General features: G+C 33.0%; 2 protein-coding genes across 3 annotated transcripts in view; both read left to right on the top strand.

Annotated features, from left to right (window-relative positions):
• LOC110454570 (multiple epidermal growth factor-like domains protein 10) overlaps positions 1-19237 on the top strand; it is a 60119-nt gene that overhangs the window by 20294 nt on the left and 20588 nt on the right. The window contains exon 1 of one of the 2 annotated variants that reach the window (XM_021504147.1): positions 13635-13771. The exons of the other annotated variant lie outside the window; for it this stretch is intronic. Coding sequence (XP_021359822.1) covers positions 13708-13771 — 64 coding nt within the window. The 5' untranslated portion in view covers positions 13635-13707. Of the gene's footprint in view, positions 1-13634; positions 13772-19237 lie in introns of those variants that run through there. 2 annotated transcript variants of the gene reach the window in all.
• Positions 627-11816, top strand: LOC110454573 (receptor-type tyrosine-protein phosphatase T-like). Its single transcript, XM_021504155.1, has 13 exons — positions 627-657; positions 995-1092; positions 2032-2160; positions 2381-2526; positions 3736-3871; positions 4499-4624; positions 4912-5011; positions 5298-5371; positions 6278-6403; positions 7167-7295; positions 8264-8415; positions 9062-9197; positions 9981-11816. The coding sequence occupies exons 2-13, from the start codon at positions 1030-1032 to the stop codon at positions 10050-10052; spliced, it is 1389 nt and encodes a 462-aa protein (XP_021359830.1). The 5' UTR covers positions 627-657; positions 995-1029; the 3' UTR covers positions 10053-11816.

Genomic DNA, 19237 nt, shown 5'->3' with positions numbered 1-19237 from the left:
AATCATTTATAAAACTGACACTATACGGGTATGGACGTGTGTACATTGACATTAATCATTTATAAAACTGACACTATTAGGGTATGGACGTGTGTACATTGACATTATATACAACTAATATCAACTATACACTGTAACATTACAAAGAAAATAATGCATTGTATCACATTAATATAGATACGTTCAAATAGTGTTCAATGTATACTGTTAGCAGATGTATGTGTTTAGTATTACATGCAGGTTAGTTTCTTGAAGGTTTTTTTTTTTTTAAATTGTCTTCAAATTTGAAAGTATAACCTAGCCTACCACATATGAATTTGCGTACATTAAAACAACATGTTTATAACTAGTTAATGTACTTAGACATTAGTTCCTTTGACTTATATGGAGAATATTTAAACTAACAGTTTATAGCAATAAGTTAAAGTAAAATCATGTAGATATCACTTTATTAAGCGTTTATAGATGTACGTGCATTGATATTATGTAAATATACATCATAAAAACATGACAAGGATATGTAGATGTGAGTGTTAGGTATATTAAAACTGATTATAACTGATTATGATTTGTATCAGATACATTACAATCTTATCCGTCATGCGTTTTCTTTTTTCCAGTCCGTTACCGAGGAGCAGCAATACATTGCAACACAAGGTCAGTTATCATGTCTCTCCATTGTCGCAATAGTATTAAAACAATATAAATTTTCTGATCATGATGTTTGATAATCTGCGAACCTAGTTGAGGAGATTGTTACATCAACCTGCGTTTCAGTAATTGTTTTGGATAGATTTTATTCATATAGATTTTTTTATTACATTTTAAGTGCAATAAATAAATATCAATATTAACCTGCGCTTTCCAGCGCATCAGGGCTCAAACGCTTCCAAAACGACCTCACGGTCAAGTGTTGATGATCTATATAAAACCGTCGGAATAAACATGTTTTCGTAATAAAAGATGCGGACTAACAAGTAATTTGCATTTACAGGTCCGAAGGAAGGAACTGTGTGGGATTTTTGGAGAATGATTTGGGAGCAGAATTCGGGGAAAATAGTAATGGTTACAAACCTAAAGGAAGGAACCAAGGTAGTATCGTTGTAAAATGTCTATGAGTTTAATTCAAGTGAACATGGAGGAAAATAAAATGATATCGAAAAACCCTGAGGCTATCAACCAGATCAGGTATATTAGATATTGGGTGTTCACCACTACAGAAACATGAACGAATTTAGTGCATTCACGTTTAACATCTCGTTTAGACTACGGTTATGCCATGCACTGTGGTCATTCGCTTCAATAACTAGTCGTTTGCAGAAGGTCCAGGTCATTACAGTATGTCTGGTTACTCGTACTAGCAAACAGCTCACATCAGCGTTATAAACACTAGGCAAAAGTTCATCATATTTCAGCTCGCCTGATCACAGACGTTCGGTTTGGGTTCTTTCCATTTGTATCAATGATGCTAAGAAAACAGAAACTTCACTTTGTTTAGTTTTTGTAAAAACTATGTCTGATTTTGTTACCAGGGGGGAACAATAATGTAAATTCTAAAGTGTTTATTTATGTACTTTATACTTTGTGCTTCATATGCTTCTATATCTCTAGAACGAGTATCGTACATGTACGGTCAAGCGTTTTAGAATAATTTTGAAATTATATTGGACGATATATAGATATGATTTTTACTACAATAAATCATTCCTTATACAATTTATCAGGTTGTTTATCAATGGTATAAAACTATCAGCTAATATTTCCGTGTTACATGTTTAATATTACCCACTGTTACGTAAGAGTGAACAGTAAGATGACGTCACATATTTCTAGTTAGAGCTGAAAAGAAAAAAGGATCAAAAATTGTGTAAATAAACAGGTTTTAATGAAACAATGATACACAATCTCAAACTTGTTCTTATCTGTGGACACACAGCAACTGTAATGTAGACCGATGTGCAGCTCTGATAAAATAATGATTGTAAAATATACATGTAAATATTAACTGGTTATTTAATTTTCAATTTTTAGTCGAAATGTCATCCTTACTGGCCGCCTGTCGGTAAAACGATGACTAATGGACATCTATCGGTAACCGTCATGGAGGAAAAGCGTCTCCTAGCTTTTATATCCCGAACTTTGGGAATAATGAATCAAGAGGTATGTCACGACCTTTTAGGGCATGTAATTCAACATTCAACCAATAGGTTGTAGATAAATCCCTTTCTGTCTATTGCAGATCACAATTATTTCGCGAACAATTGCATATATATAACTGTTGTTCTTTACAAAACGTTATTCGTAGCATAATTTAAACTTGAAAATTTTAAGCGTCAAACTTTTTCTCAAAAATGATTAAGATAAACATGTTTTTCCATAGACTGAAGAAAAGCGCACAGTATTCCAATTCCACTTCATCACTTGGCCGGATCACGGCGTTCCTAACTCGTTCCAGTTGGTCCAGTTCCAACGGTCAGTAGATCAACAACAGACTAGCCTACTGGGACCGTTGGTTGTACATTGCAGGTAGGTGACATTCCTTAATTTCAGTGATCAAGCCAGAAATAAAACAATTATCAAGGGTCCTTACCATCATGTCAGATACTACAAACTGTCTCATAGTCAAATGTCAAAAATATCAGAGATCGATTAAATCAAATTTCAATTAAATTGTTAAAGAATAGTTAAGGTCATCTGTGCCTGAAGCTGGTATAAATTGGTTACACTGCACTTCGAACAGCTAAAATATAAATCATTAATTCCAACGTAGGAGGTATGCAAATTCAAACTCTGACAATTGAAACATATCATGGAGCAATACTACTTACTGTCTATTAAAGTTGAAATTTAAATGATGCACTAAGACTTGTATGCAAAATTGTCTTGTTGGTTAACTTCCAAGGAAGTTTATAGTCATGATACTAAGTTTTGGTTAAAACTCTCCCAAGTTACCTGTACGTTATTTTTTTATTTTTTTTAAACAAGGCAAAACCAATCAGGAATGATCATTTTATCTTTCTTACTTGGTGTTGAAAGATTTTCTTCTTCAAAATAACTCTTTAAGATTTCTGCCATTTGAAGTGTTATTATCCAAGTTGATTTTTTGTTCAGAATTATATTTGTTTAATCTATCAATAATTAAATTAGAGTTACTACTAATTAGAAAAGGTGACTTATGATAATAATGATTCGAGGTTCTGATACACCGCTTTATCACAACCTAGCTAGCTCGCAGGTCGTCTCAAAACGGTTCACAAATTAGGGCATCAATATGAAGGAAAGACTAAGGTATGGTATCATGGTATATATTCTGATTTGTAACTTTAGAACAACACTACGGGATTGTATATTTTCTGATTTGTATCTTTAGAACAAGACTAAGGTATGGTATCATGGTATATGGTCCGATTTGTAACTTTAGAATAAGACCACTTTAAAGTGTATGTTATATGATGAATACATATTAATATATTCATGATAAATGTCACACAAAGGAATTATACTTTGCATACACATTATATGTATTTATTGAAAAAGATGACCTGAATTGCTAGCTTATACTGAAAATTCAATGAATCAAGTATATACTTTTATAGCATCTTTTTATACACGATAAGCTATATGTTGCCCATAATTCATAACATTTAAAATAAATTCGTAATAGAATACTCGGGTATCACACACTTTATGATAAACTCTGGCTAATGTTGTGACATAAATATATTTTGTTTGAAGCGCTGGAATAGGTAGGACTGGTACCTATATCGCTCTCGATGCTCTCTTGAAACATTCTCAATCGTCCCAGACAATAGACGTCTACCAGTACACTCTGACGATGCGCAAAGACAGGCTGAATATGATCCAGACAGTGGTGAGTTATTTTTGTGAACTATAAATTAATTTTTGATAATCTAGTTATGACATTTACTTTGCACGTTCAATGTACTATATTTTGAGCATACTTATCACTATTCAATCAGTCTTTGACAAGCATACCCTTTGTCTTCACTCAGATTTATATATCTTGTACATGACATATACATATCCCATTCGCATGCACATTGGGATAATATGGAAATATTTAAAATAGTGTTTGATGACAATATAAAACCATAATAAGAAATCGTAAATAATGTATAAAATTTTATAAAATATTTTAATAGAAATGCGATTCATATGATGTCACTTAGAACACTGATAAAACACATTAAGGTGAATTTATAATCGAAATTAAGAAACACTTATCACCAATCAAATGTATTCCATGTTCAGAAATGACATTTTGTTTAAATTTAACTATCTGTTGAAACTTATATTGTATCTCACTAGAAAAAGAAATAAATAGGATTACTTTTAAAATACACACAACTAGAGCGAAAAAACAAGACCAAGGGAGATAATAGCATGCACCGTGTATATCTTTAGCATCCCTCCGTATTTTTCACAATTTATTTTGCTTCGACAAATACTCTTCTGATGCAATGAAATTTCTTTACAGGAGCAATACATAGCTCTACACGACGCCTTAGATGTCAGTTTGACATTTCCAGATACGTCAATCCCTAAAGGTCGATTCGGAGTAGATCAAGACAATCGACACCATCGGATACAAGACGAATGTGAAGTAAAATATACTAATACACTAACTCAATATTATTAAATGTAAGTTAACGATTAGTTACGAACTTATCAATTTACAAAAATATTTCATTCATAAAAAGACCATTCATTGATAAAACTGTATTTTCCAAATGTATATAAAATCATGTTAATACTTTACTTTAGATATGTATACTATGATAAGGTAACTCTGTGATTGTATGTTATATAACAGCATACACTTTATTTTAAGGAATAACTCTGCATTTAATACACATTCAAGACGTTTCCTCTTTGACGCTTTATTGACAGGCCCTGAACAAAACAAAACAAGCCTTTGTTGAAAAAGACTATTCGATTGCACTTTCGAATGCAAACATACCGAAGAACAGGTCAAGAGATTGCATACCAGGTATTGTTTTTAATAAGCAAATATCAAATATAGGTAAATATGCTATTTTTGTTATTTTTTCATTATTTCTCATTATGTATATGTTTTCCATGGGTTTTTAAAATAATTTTTGATAACATGTAATTATTTCCGCTTATTTCGTTTCTATTTTGGAACTATTTTGATACACATAACATCCAAACATACCAGAAAGACATCCGTTAGAAGGAATGTTAAAAAATGTTTTTGGCACATTGTTCGTCCTTAATTGTTGGTTTTGTCGAAGTTTCGATTCTTTTTATTTTAGTCAATCGATTTCGGGTACGATTAAAATCGCCCATGGAGGGAAGAAACGATTACATCAACGCGGTAGTCCTACCAGTAAGTAGTTTGTCGTGGTTTCTTCACATTGATAACTTTGTATAACACTTTTAGTGTAACTTTAATAATTAAGTCCCCAAAACGAAATGGGGTACTTATTGTTTTTGCGCTTTCTACCGCGAGGGAGGTTTCCGCCATTTTTGCTCGAAAACTACCGATAGGAATTGAACGAAACGTTACATGTGTAAATTTTGTATTGGTGATGAAATTAAAAAAAAAAGTATTTCATTGTAAATCAAATGTATTTCACGAGTACGTATTTGTTTACCTATATTTTTACTTCTACTTCGCACGAGTGCAAATGTATCGTTAATCACTCCAATATTCATTATTACCCCAATATTCATGAAACATAATCAATGTAAAGATATTTAATACCCTCTAAACCGCTATATACGTTCTTTTTCATTTTCACATCGAACAATATGAATATCCATGAAGCACAACCAATAAGTTTTTATTTGTGACGTTTCGATGTCTAGTACGGTATGTACTCTGTCGCCTTCATCAGAAAAATGACCAGTGAAGCGTATGTACACAAATGTGTGAATTATGCACGAGTTGTTCACGTAAATCAATGTCGATTTGGCTACGCTGTAAGCGTATGTACCATTAGTTATGTATGTACCGACATTACTCGATTTAGCTCGACTCGATTCAACTACGCTTTGTTGTACTAATTGTTCATACATAGCCGAATCGACATTGATGTACGTGGATAACTCGTACATATTTTTCAGCTTTGTGAACATACGCTTCACTGGTCATTTGTTTGATGGAGGTGACAGAGTACACAAAGTGATGTTGCATTTTTGTCACAGTGCATGCCAACTCACCTGTCATGATATTTCACTTTTTTTGCTTTTTATCATTAATGTTATTTTTTTAATACCTTTGATATTTCAGTCCTGTTCCAAGTCCTATGGTTTTTTGGCTACACAGTTACCATTGGAAGACACATGTGTGGATTTCTGGCGTATGGTCTATGACTATAACTCTCAAATTGTTGTTCTGCTCGACAGACCAGAAAGTGTGAGTAATCAGGCTTCTAAATTAAATCGTCACCCATTAAATAAAATTCAATTAAGAAAGTTCGGATTATTGAGATACTGCTTTTGTGTTAACATTCAAATGGAATTTTGTGAATTTTGTTTTTGTATGCATCAACGTTTGGTTTCTAACGAAGAACAGGTCTAGGGTTATCATTAAAATGTGATTTTATAATATGTCTCTTTCTGTATATCAACATCCTGTCTTAAAAGTGCATTTGTCTTTCCAAACCAATTATTGTGTTTTTTCTCTATCGACAGGTTAAATTTTCTCCGGTTTAAGGGTCTGGGAAATGATAAAAGCTCCTACATGTACTATTAAGAAATAATATCGGACCAATTTGTCATAAGTAACTTATCTATTTATACATATAGTTGTTACATTGAGTAAATGTAAATATTGATTATCCTCACACTAACAGCTCAAAGAGAAATCAAATTTAAAATACAAATTTTAAACAATCCTACCTTTCCTTTCTGATAATTGAATTGGTATTCGTGTGATAATGAATGAATATGTGTGTCCAAATACATGTTTGTTTTATGTTATGTTATGTCACGTATATATACTGTATTATATTGTATATACATGTAAAAAAATAAGAAAATAAAAATGAAGAAAAACAACAATATAATAATACTGTATGAATACACAGAAATTAACTTCATCGAGAAGGTCACAGTAGCATGATTTGTAACCATATACAAAAAACCGTTCAGAATAGTAGTTCATGTTTGTCTTATAGGATGTGCAATTGCTTCCTGAGGACGATCAGTCAGATCTTGAAATAGAGGTATTCAAAATCAGCATGTCGGGCACAATTAAGGATCTTGGTGATACTCAAGAAGTGGACATCTGCCTACACAAACAACAGGTAAATTATTAAATACTTCTATGAATGCTGAAACAAATTCAATTGTTATCGTAGCAGATAGATTGATTACTATAGTATGTCAAAAGCGTGTTTTCAAATAAGTACCAATCGCTTATTTCAAAACTGAGTGTTTGGATTTTTTAATTTATTTTTGCTCTTTGTCATACCACTTTCATTATCAGTTCTTAATAATTTACGTTATTCTACGTCAAAGTCTGTGAACTGATAATTAAACTAACAGGGTCTAAATAACGTGATTAGTGTATTAACGTTTTGAGTTTGTTTATGAAATAATCAACCGATGTTAATCATCAAATGTTTGTATCTGAATTCAAAGAAATATTTAAGGGTCAATAAAACCGTTATTAAATCTCAAAATCAATAAAACTGGGACAAACATGTACAAGAAAGAATGTAAATGGATCTCATGCAAACGTTTAAGGATAATAAGACCATGTGTTCGTAAAGGGTAAGCGTCTTATGCTTCGACGACATCAGCCGTATAAATCTTGGTCAAATCCAGGTGATGTTATAACCTCAAAATGAGAACAAGGGTAATGGTAATTTATATATATGTAACCAACGGTGATAAATAAACATCAATCCGCCTGAAGAAGCCCTAGAAGGCAGAGGCCTAGCGGACGATCTGAAAATTTTGTTTTTATTCTATATTTTCCTTCGCAAGGACTTATTTATTTATTATCTACTATATATATATATATATATATATATATATATTATGTAAAGAAAAATTCTTTTACAACGAGTCTTTAGTACTTTCAACTCTTCTAGGAGATTCTTCTGACTGTATATATATATATACAGAAATATGCGTGTTGAGTCATATAATGTGTATTTCATATTGTATAGTTATAACTACTGACAGCATTGTGAATACATTTACAGACGCATTTATTTACAGAATGATCTAACGGAAACATGAATATTAAGTTTTCTTCTTTTCTTAGGATAAAGAGAAAAGACAACTGAAAGTTTTGCTGACTTCAGTAAGAGATCGGGACACCAATAAGATAGCCACACGTAGATTGGTTAATGCTGTTTCGTCAACGATTCGTCTAAAGGCGGCACGAAAAAATACTGCCATAACAGTTGTTTGCAGGTAATACACAATTTCAAGGAGATACTGAGTAGAAGAAAACAGAATAGCATACAGCACATCGTATTTGTGTGGGGAAATCCCATTTTCGATCGTTTTATCAACTAGAAACGAATATGTGAATAGTAATATCATATGATATTGAACCTAGACATAATTATAGAAAGGAAACAATATTGTCTTACAATCCAAAAATTACGTTTTGCTTAATATTGTGATACACTAAATATTAATCGATTGTTGTCACTGTGAGGTCATAACCAAAAATGATTAAAATCACTAAATATCGATTGAGGATGTAACGAAATAGGAATTAAGACAGTTTTTCCCTATAACATTTCCGTAATAGTTCTTTAAAGTAAATAATCTTAATAGATGTCAATACTTACTATATCATAAAAAAAAAAAAACAATCTACGAACAATGATACAGATATTCACCACTGAAAGCTTATTCATATGAAAGCAAATATTTACATCAGAAATCTGAATATAGACACAGTCAAACCTGTTTGTGTGGACAGCTCCTTTAAGAGACACTTACATTAAGAGACCATTCTTTGGAGTTTCTGAGAGTGGTCATTTAATGCATGTTTGGCTGTATACGAAGTTTAATAAATCTTCAAAGAATACTCTATTTTATTTTGCAGAGATGGAAAAACCAATTGTGTTCCATTCTGTTTGCTCAAAACTGTTATTGAAAGGATGGACCTAGATAACATTGTTGATGTATTCGATGCCACAAGAGAAATCCAGACCAGACGACCTGACACCTTCAAAACAATGGTTTGTTATTGATTGATCGGGCTATCTATGATTGTGGTTTCTTCATTGTGTTGTAATACAAATGCAACTTGCGAGCTGGTAGTCTATAAGATTAACATATATTGAGTTGCAGTGAATTTTCAATGTATTGAAATATTCCTATTTGCAGGGTAAATGGTCAGTATTCAAATAAGTTCTATTTCAAATATTAATAACTCTTCAGCTGTTAATAGGACGTTAGATAAAATAAAACCAAACCAAACTTCTCATGAAGATTGTTAAATATAGCCAGATATCCGATAAACACATTTATATTAGTTATTGACAATCATACGGTGGGCTAACATCGGTGGTGTGCAGGTAATGAAATAGTGAATTTTGAAGTACATTTAGTCTTTCATCATTGGATATAAAAATGAAGCTTTTTCTGACCAAAATATAATGTAGGAAATTGTACTGAGAATAATGGTTGTTTTAAGTGGTCTTGGTTGGGGTTAATAATCTAAAAAAAATCAAATTTATTTACGAACTATAAAATTAAGAAAACAAGACGAGGTATTCGTATAAATTCACTATGAAATGCAGAATATGTCTATGTTAATACTCATAGGGCAATACTTATCATATAAATGATTATTTTTCTTGATGTTTATTCAAACCTAGATTTGGCATAAATACTTTCCTTTAAATACATATTACATGTTTTATACACATTTGATTCACTCTTTCACGAAAAGAATGCCTCCATTTTATATGACTATTGAATTATCTTTTAGGAAAATACACATGTTTTAATAATTTCAGGAGGACATCCGTGTGATATACCAATCACTGGAGGAATACATTGACTCAACATCGGTCTATTTGAATGAATAAGCGAGGTATGGATGAGGTGAAGTTGATTTTTAAAAAGCGCATTAAATTACGGAAAAATCACGAATGCCGATCGAAGTGTTATTCTACGGTTGGACATAGGATAAATCATAGTCCCTACGGTGGTCTGCGTTCCATACTACAAAATGATGTCAATATGACAGTCCCAATAACGGCCACACTTTGACACTCTAGGCAGTAGTTTGTCGGTACCAGGTTCCAGTGTGGCCACAATTCAGTCGACAATTCAATACCGGTATTCATGGCGGCCACTGTCATTCAACAGTTCGATACTTGTCTCCATAGTGGCCACAGCTGAGTTAACAGTTCAATACTAGCCTCAAAAGTGACCATATTCAGTCAACAGTTCAATACTGGTCTACAAGGTGGCCTCAGTCCAACACTACAGACAGTATAAGGTTACCTGCTGTCTCCTAGGCGACAGCAGTTTGTCACTTGTCCTTTTATGTTGCAACAATGCCATTACATTTCTAGTCTGTAGACCAATACCAGTCGCAACAGACGGCCACAGTTAAAACAAACTAGTCCCATAAGTTGCCACAGTTCGGCATTAGGATGTAAATAGCAGTCCTCGTGACGGTTCAGTACGATACTAGTTCCGGAATTAAAGAGAGTTCGAGACTTTTACGATAGAATGTCCATTTATTTGCAATTCCAGTCTTGCGCAAAACTATGAGTTATGTAAAAGGACAAAACTGTTTGATATATAATTTGCATTACTGTATGTATATCTTTATGTTGTTGATTGAATCAAAAGCAATGTTGCAGTCATGTATTAACTATTATTGAAACGAGAAAGTACCAGCGGAGGTCGGGGGCGCAGTTGATAGCGCACTTGCCTTTCACCAAAGTGGCCGGGGTTCGATTCCCTGATCGGACGCGAAAAGGTATGCGGTTACCTGCCCGGCCACGTGGGTTTTTTCTGGGAACTCAAGTTTCCTCCCAAATTAAGACCCCCGCGCCAATAATTGTCTTTGTTAACTGTTGTAAATTGAGTTAATTTAAAAATAAGAGATAAAACGATGCTGAACATTTGTTCGGATACATCATATTTAGTGTGATTGCCATTCATGATTGAAATACACATTAGTTTTTACTGTATATTATTTAAACATCAAAGTCATTTGGTTTATTTTTCTTGATTTGTTTATTATTGTTTTATTTGTATAATGGGAGAAACTGATTTTGTTACTTTTTGTTGTTATGTTTATTTAATTTTTTATATTTTAATTGCTTACTTCATTTTACTAATGTTTATACTCACAATATTTTAACTCATTGAATATTTATAAATGTAAGTGTTCTGTGTTTTGTTCTGTGTCTCGATAAAGGAACGGATTGCTCCAAAAATTGGCCAACCTTATATTGTCTACACTGTTGGAATTACCTCATAGTCCAATATCTCAATCATCAGTAATTCCAGCGTTTTGTGATAATTTACTGTTGACAATACTTTTTTGAACCATATACATAAACATATATGATCCTACTAGAGGTTTTATTTCATATGAGATTTATAAAAAAAACTCGTCACGAACTTTTCATTTGGAAGTCTATATACATCCGCATTGTCTCTATTGTGACGTCATACTCTAATTCCATTGCATTACATTATCATTTGATTATGTCACAAAAGGTTATATAACATTAATTCATACGAAGGAATAGGACTATGATATTTTCACTAAATAACATGGTTGTCGTGAAAAATGTATTGATATCCGTGAATAAATGAGCATTTATCGATCTGTTTTGTTACATTTTGTCTTTTTATAAACGAAACAGTTTTCTGTGTTTGCGTACATTGAGCCGGTTTTCTTTTTAATTATTAAATTGCACAGTTTCCTAACGATGCCAGTTTTATCTAAACATTCAAACGATGCCAGTTGAAAAGGAATCTTACTCCATGTTTTTAAGTGCGTGTTCTTAATATGCCTAACACGGTTTTTTAATTTAAAAATTTCATGTATTTTACATTGTTGTATGTTAATTATCAGCTTCATTCTATTCGATAAATGTTCTTTTACATAGGGCTATATGCTACCTTACTGAGATATGAATCTCCTGTTCAAAAGAGTTTCAAACTAAGACATATGTGACCTCCTTGTCGGATTAGCTGATGATATATTTACATAAATTAATATGCTTGATAGAGTTCGTTCAGTTCTAAATTATCAGGGCCAGTATATATCAAACTGCCTCGTGCTCATGCTCCGATTTTGTGCTCTAGTCTAATTTCTTTACCGGTGATAAAGTGATAAAACCACATATCAACCATTATTTGAAAGATTTGTGGAGCGACTCAAAGCCACATTGTGTTTTCAGTGTTAACACTTAACTTTTTGATTGTGTTTCATAATTCGAGCAACTGCAAGGAATTGGTTTGAGCACAGAATCATGAGATCATCAGATCATCAGATCCCAGTTTCATGAATAAAGGTCCAGGTTTATTTACGAAAATATAAGCGTAGGAGCTATATTATTTAAAGCGGATCAAATTAAAAAATAGTAGCCCTTCCTATTTAGTCATTTTAGAACGAGATACGGATACAAAATTTTACAAACATTAGAGCTATATCCCTTTATTTAAACACTGGTATAATTGTAAGATCGCCTCCTATCTAAGTTATATCGTACGAGGCTGTCAATAATATAATACATTGGAAATTAAATGGCCTCCTTATTTCGTTGTCGCAATAGATGAACCTATGATTTAAATATTCAGTCTATGTTGATGTTCTTTGTGAACAAACTATGAATACATGTTTAGATATGTTTTACAATAACATGGTTAGATAATTGTGTTTACTCTTATTCATTTTTCATTATATTGATAATCTTAAACTTGAACAACCAACATCAAATTTCTGTTATTAAAAATGAGATAAATGACATTTTTTTAAAACAGTAAAAGTTTAGCTTTATACATAGAGATTAAAATATTCAGGGTTTTTTTTATTTTGAAAAACTGCCATCACATTTCTAACAGTTATATTATACGTTCAACAAATAACAGTTACATGTTTCTACTTATTTGACCCGTTTTTCAGATACATGTTTAAAATTGGTTATAAGCTGTTGAATTCAATAAAAAAAACTCCTAGACGAGATCAAAACAAGACTTAAATGTGATTTAAATCACAGAAGAATCAAGTTTTTAAGACTTCCTTAATTATTCAACTTATGGAATGTTTGTCTGTTTGTATTTAACGGCACATCAACAACTCTTTCATTATTTAACGTACGGAATGTCTGAAATCTCGGATTATAGAGAACCAAGTAAATGATTTTCTGCTTTAGCTGTCTCTTAGTGATGATACACATGTATATGTACAGTATATGTAGAGGCAGCAAAAAGAATAGGGGGAAAACCAAATACAGATTTATGTAGAATTGTGATCTCCCAACACTATTTCCTAACAACTTCTATAGTTACAGAATTTGACTATATCACCAAGCCGGATGCACTTTATATCATCCATCACCTCCTTTTTACATTGGACAAGGAGTGTACATAACATCTTAAATATATCCACTCGAGCATGATCGCTGCATAAGTCATGCTTGACCTTTGAACTTTTGTGACTGTCCTGCTTCCTTTTGTGTGTTGTATGTGTGTGTAACATGTCAGTGCAGGATGAAGTTCCCGATAGTTCAGGTTCTATTTCTGTGTGTGGGATTTTATGCTGTAAACAGCTCAGGTAAGTGATTTCTTACAGTAACACTTTTAAGTTAAAGATTCTGGTAATTTTCACACTGACTGTCATATGTTCAGTAACTTCAGTTTGTGACGTCAGACGTCGGGGAGGGGGGTGGCCAGAATATAAAATTCTTTAAATTGAGTAGAGAAAATGTTAGTCAACGATGTAGTCTTGAAACAAATGTAATCGAAGTACATTTATAAGACTTCACAGACTACAAAACTTGCTGTCATTTATATATTATAAATCTCACAAAACCCCACAGGCCCGAACATTTGTACATTCTTTGTGCATGTATGAGCAATGAATCCCAGAATAACATGAATGAAGAACATGGAAGAAATTATACCTTTCCAAGCGAAACATAAAGCCTGGACCCTGACTTCACACGAGAGATACATTTTTCTTAAACAGTTTTGTTCCCGCGGGGGAAAACTTTAGATTCTGTTTCTTCATTCATAGCGTTAAATGATGATGCAGCGAGATACACGATGAATGGGTGGGAAAACAGGATAAGGTGTCTTCTGTCAACCAGTTTATTTTATTTTATCTTATCTTTTGGCGCATGTGCAATAAACTATCATCGTTACCAAGCAATTTTGTAACCCGCTTTCCATGCTCCATCATCAACACCAACGCCACTTCCACTGCGAATAACAACAACCTCATCCTGTATTTTCATCTTTGCTTATGATCACGCTGGCCATACAATGTACGAGTAATAAACTTGCGGTGCGGTTATATATCTTGCGGCTTAAAGTCATACGAATAATAAACTTGCGGTACGGTAATATGTCTTGCGGCTTAAAGTTATCGGGCGGAACGATTCAGAGGTGATACATAATAGTTTTTTTTCCTCTTACATATCTTGATACTTTCTTACTAACTTGTTTAATCATTTTCATTGAATAATACTCTATCTGCTTGCATAATCTAAAGTCCAACCATACAGTAATTTGTAATGTAAACACGTGTATTTGTTTACACTTTGGTTCAGTTTCGTGTATTTTGTCCTCATTTCGTCAGTTTCTTCGTCTTTTGACACATACATGTAGCTTGTCAAACGAGATACATGCTTTTAAACGCTGGCATATATCAACAGCATGTTGATGGCTAAAATCTTGTTTAATGCTTTTTATGGTGTCTTTTTTCTGTGATGTATCTTAGGCCTAACAAAATAAACTTGTAATGCCGTGTGCGTTTTTGAGTAATGCATTCAGCGGTAACATAATTATGAAAGCTGTAGGATCATTACTACACAGGGATTATACGTATCTGTGCGGCGTTAAAATATCAATACATTGTGATGTAAAAAGTGGCATATACAAATGTTTGAAGTTCCAAATTTTATTGGGGCCGGGAAAATAATGCTCCACTAAATGAACTACATGTATTACTATCGGTATCAAACGCACATTTATTTACGCCCGAAATTTTGATTGCTACTGTAACTTCCCTGTTTAACAATGTTCGGTTAGTGTACGGTGGCATGCTCTGAAACTTCCGTTTTCGTTAATACATCGAACTTCCCTTCGCAGTGATAACACCGAAATTGTCTTAGTTCAGCTATGCATTCACTGAAAATGAATAAGCAGTAAATCGGTAGCTCAGATTTTGGATGAAATATTTTCTATCGATCAAAGACTAGTAAGTGTTTCCCAAACGACATATTCTCCAAATTTCTGATTCTCATAACAGGTTCCATACGAGGAACGGAACATACCTATCCCAACAGTATATCTGATTTCATCTCCATTTTTGCAGAGATTATAATGTTGATAAGTGCTTTAAATTCGCAGCGTCAACATTTTGCGTTTTCATTCGCGCTACAGTATCCACCTGTGTCAGAATTCATACACGACAGACAACTTATGGTAAAGTTTCCTAATTTCATGTGTTTGGTGTTGCCCGTTTGACAATGAATTTAATTACAAAATGTGGGTATTGTTTTTACTACTAAAATGTAATAGAACGATAATTCTGATAAAATCAAACCAATTATACTACTTAGTCATATTACTCAAAGAACCGATAACACCGCATTTAATATTATTGTAGGCCGCCCAATACTTTACTCAACAGCTGTAAATATGGTACAGGTTATGTCATTTTAAATATATCTCTTTTTTTACAGCTCTCCCTCGTTTGTATTATATCATCATTCTATAAAATTATCTCTGTTGATCTGTGTTATAAACATTGTTTATAATACAACATCATCTGACTTGACCTGTAACGTGTTATAAACATCGTACATAATATAACATTATCTCTGTTGACCTGTGACGTGTTATAAACATTGTTTACAATGCACCATTATCTCTGATGACTTGTGACACTTTATAAACATCGTAAACAATACAACATCATCTGTGTGGGCCTGTGACGTGTTATTGTCATTGTTTACAATACAACGTCATCTGTCTGGACCTGTGGCGTATTATAAACATTGTTTACGATACAATATCATCTGTGTAGACCTGTGATGTATTACAAACATTGTTTACAATACAATAGCATCTGTGTAGACTTGTGACGTGTTATAAACATTGTTTACAATACAATATCATCTGTGTAGACCTGTGACGTATTACAAACATTGTTTACAATAGAATATCATCTATGTAGACTTGTGACGTGTTATAAACATTGTTTACAATACAATATCATCTGTGTAGACCTGTTTACAATTAAGTTTTAGCGAATTCCTGCAAAAAATGGTTGCGAGATCAGTGATATTTCTCAAACATGTGCCCTACACAACTCTCTGAGCAGATAGTATCTAAGAACATGGATAAGTGATTGTTTATGACATGCTGCACACTCATGCGTCTAAACTGATGACCCTTAAAAGTGTATACACACGTGATAACGTTCTCTTCCTGTTAAGAAGTTAAGAGTTTATCAAGTGACCATTTCCTTTAACGTTAACTCTCGCTGTCAATGCATATCACTTAAGTACGGAAGCCCTCGAGGGACATTTTTATTTACCACTTATTTATCATTACCTATTTGTTATTATTTAGTTATTATTCCTTATTTGTTATTATTAAGTCGTTATAACTTATTGGTTATTTGATAATAATGACAAAACGTGGTAAGGCTGTCCAGCAGAATGGACAGCTTCAACTCTAACGAACATGCAAACTAATCAAATTGTTACTGTTGGTAAAGCTAACATTAATCGACTCGCTTAGCTGATTAATTGTAAGTGAACATTTTATATTATTACTGAACAGAGGTTGCCTGCTTAATTAGCAACAACAAACAAGGAATAACAAATAGGTATTAACAAATAAGTATTTAGAAATAAGTAATAACAAATAGGAATTAACAAATAACAAATAAGTATTAATAATAAGTAATAACAAATAAGGAATAACAAATAAGGAATAACAAATAAGGAATAATAAATAAATGCTAACAAATAAGTGGTAACTAAAAATATCTCCCCAGAGCTTCCGTACTTAAGGGAGCTTTTCTTTCCGCCCTTAATACGAGAGGAGCAACACACACGAACACGTTACTTACGGCGGTAACATAATGACTGCAACAATGGATCGGTATGTGCCATTGTAGTGAATTTGTTGGAAATTGTTTATGTTGTCGCGAGCGATATATAGAGAATAGTACATGGTGAAATCCATATCACGTGCCATATCAGCCCGGGGACCCAATATTAGACCGAGGGCTTTAGTACCAAGTATATGATAAATTCACAGGTGTTTGCACATGTATCTGTTCATCAAGCATTCTGTAGAGCCAACGTATTGCAAGCAAGTTACATATATGACCAAATCCGTTCCGTCATCAGTTACGTATGTTTTTTACTGCAACAAAAAGATATTTGATATACACAATTACAGTTGTATTGGTGTGTTATTTCTAAGACAGAGAACAAAAAACCAGCGTTATTTTTCAGACAGAGAACAAAAAATGAATAAACACTCCAGCAGGAAAGCATGTTTTTTATAAGTTAATTAGATTGATATCTTTGTTAATTATGCATGATATTTATCTTGTTTAAACAGAGCGGAAACAACAACTGCTCATAATCATTTTTTTTTAAAGATGATAGCAGTTACAATTCGATTTCATATCGACAAAATACATTTTTTTTATCTAATTAAGGAAAACAAATAAGTACATACAATTGAAACCGCGGTGGCCAAGAGGTTAAGGCGTCTAACATTCTGCTACCACTAGCCCTCCACCACTGGGTCGCGGGTTCCAGGCCTACGTGGGGCAGTCGTCAGGTACTGGCCGTAGGTCGGTGATTTTTCTTTGGGAACTCCGGCTTTCTTTCACCAAATAACATGGCACGTCCTTAAACGACTATAGCTGTTAATAGAACGTAAAACACAAACAATCTATAAAAACAAAAACAAAACAATTAAAACCTTGCAATGAAGTTTTGTTGGTGGTTGTAAAATATCTTTAATATTTTACTACAGTTTATCTTTATCAATATAAATACATTATGTAAGACATATTTCATAGTAAATTATGCTTTAATAGACGTCCTCTGCCTGTAAGCTTAACAGCTTGATATAACTAGAATAAAACAAGCAAAACGTGATTATCTTGCTGAAGGTATGCTTCAATGCCCAAACAACAATATGTGGAAGACACATGATATGTGGAAAAGGATTAAAGATGTCTTACCATCATCCAAATCAAATAGTGCCCCTAGTCTCAATTTAAATGTCCTTGGTGTAAGAATCATTTTACTAAAGTGATGCGCAGTGGGCAGACCTCGCAGGAAGGGACCTTTCCAACTCTTGGAAAGCTCCATTGTGCCTCACTGAACTATTATCTTATTCCGGTAATATTACATATGCTTTGTTTATTTATTTTGTTTCCATGTAAGTGATGTTGTGTAAATTTTTAAAGTGTGTTGTTGCACAATGTATATATGTGACATAACAATGTGATACTAATGCTTACGTCACCACCAAACTTTATGACATTTTCAACAATGTGTTACTAATGATAACGTCACCACAAAAATTTGTGACATTTTCAACAATGTGTTACTAATGATAACGTCACCACCAAACTTTATGACATTTTCAACAATGTGTTACTAATGATAATGTCACCACAAAAATTTGTGACATTTTCAACAATGTGTTACTACTGATAACGTCACCACCAAACTTTATGACATTTACCTACAATGTGATACTAATCATTACGTCACCACCAAACAATATAACATTTTCAACAATGTGATACTAATGAATACGTCACCACAAACCATTATAACATTGACCTACAATGTGATACTAATGATTACGTCACCACCAAACATTATAACATTGACCTACAATGTGATACTAATAATTATGTCACCACCAAACATTATGACATTTACCTACAATGTGATACTAACGAATACGTCACCACCAAACATTATGACATTTACCTACAATGTGATACTAATGATTACGTCACCACCAAACA

This window comes from Mizuhopecten yessoensis, unplaced genomic scaffold (assembly GCF_002113885.1).
Source record: "Mizuhopecten yessoensis strain PY_sf001 unplaced genomic scaffold, ASM211388v2 scaffold7907, whole genome shotgun sequence".
NCBI lineage: Eukaryota > Metazoa > Mollusca > Bivalvia > Pectinida > Pectinidae > Mizuhopecten > Mizuhopecten yessoensis.
This window is presented reverse-complemented; position numbering and strand designations above follow the sequence as displayed.

Bases quoted from the DNA above. Each gene is read 5' to 3' on its own strand.
- LOC110454573 (XM_021504155.1), top strand. From the start codon at position 1,030: ATGATTTGGGAGCAGAATTCGGGGAAAATAGTAATGGTTACAAACCTA. The intron at 2,161-2,380 runs GTATGTCACGAC...GTTTTTCCATAG, and splicing joins TGGGAATAATGAATCAAGAG to ACTGAAGAAAAGCGCACAGT. The intron at 3,872-4,498 runs GTGAGTTATTTT...ATTTCTTTACAG, and splicing joins TGAATATGATCCAGACAGTG to GAGCAATACATAGCTCTACA.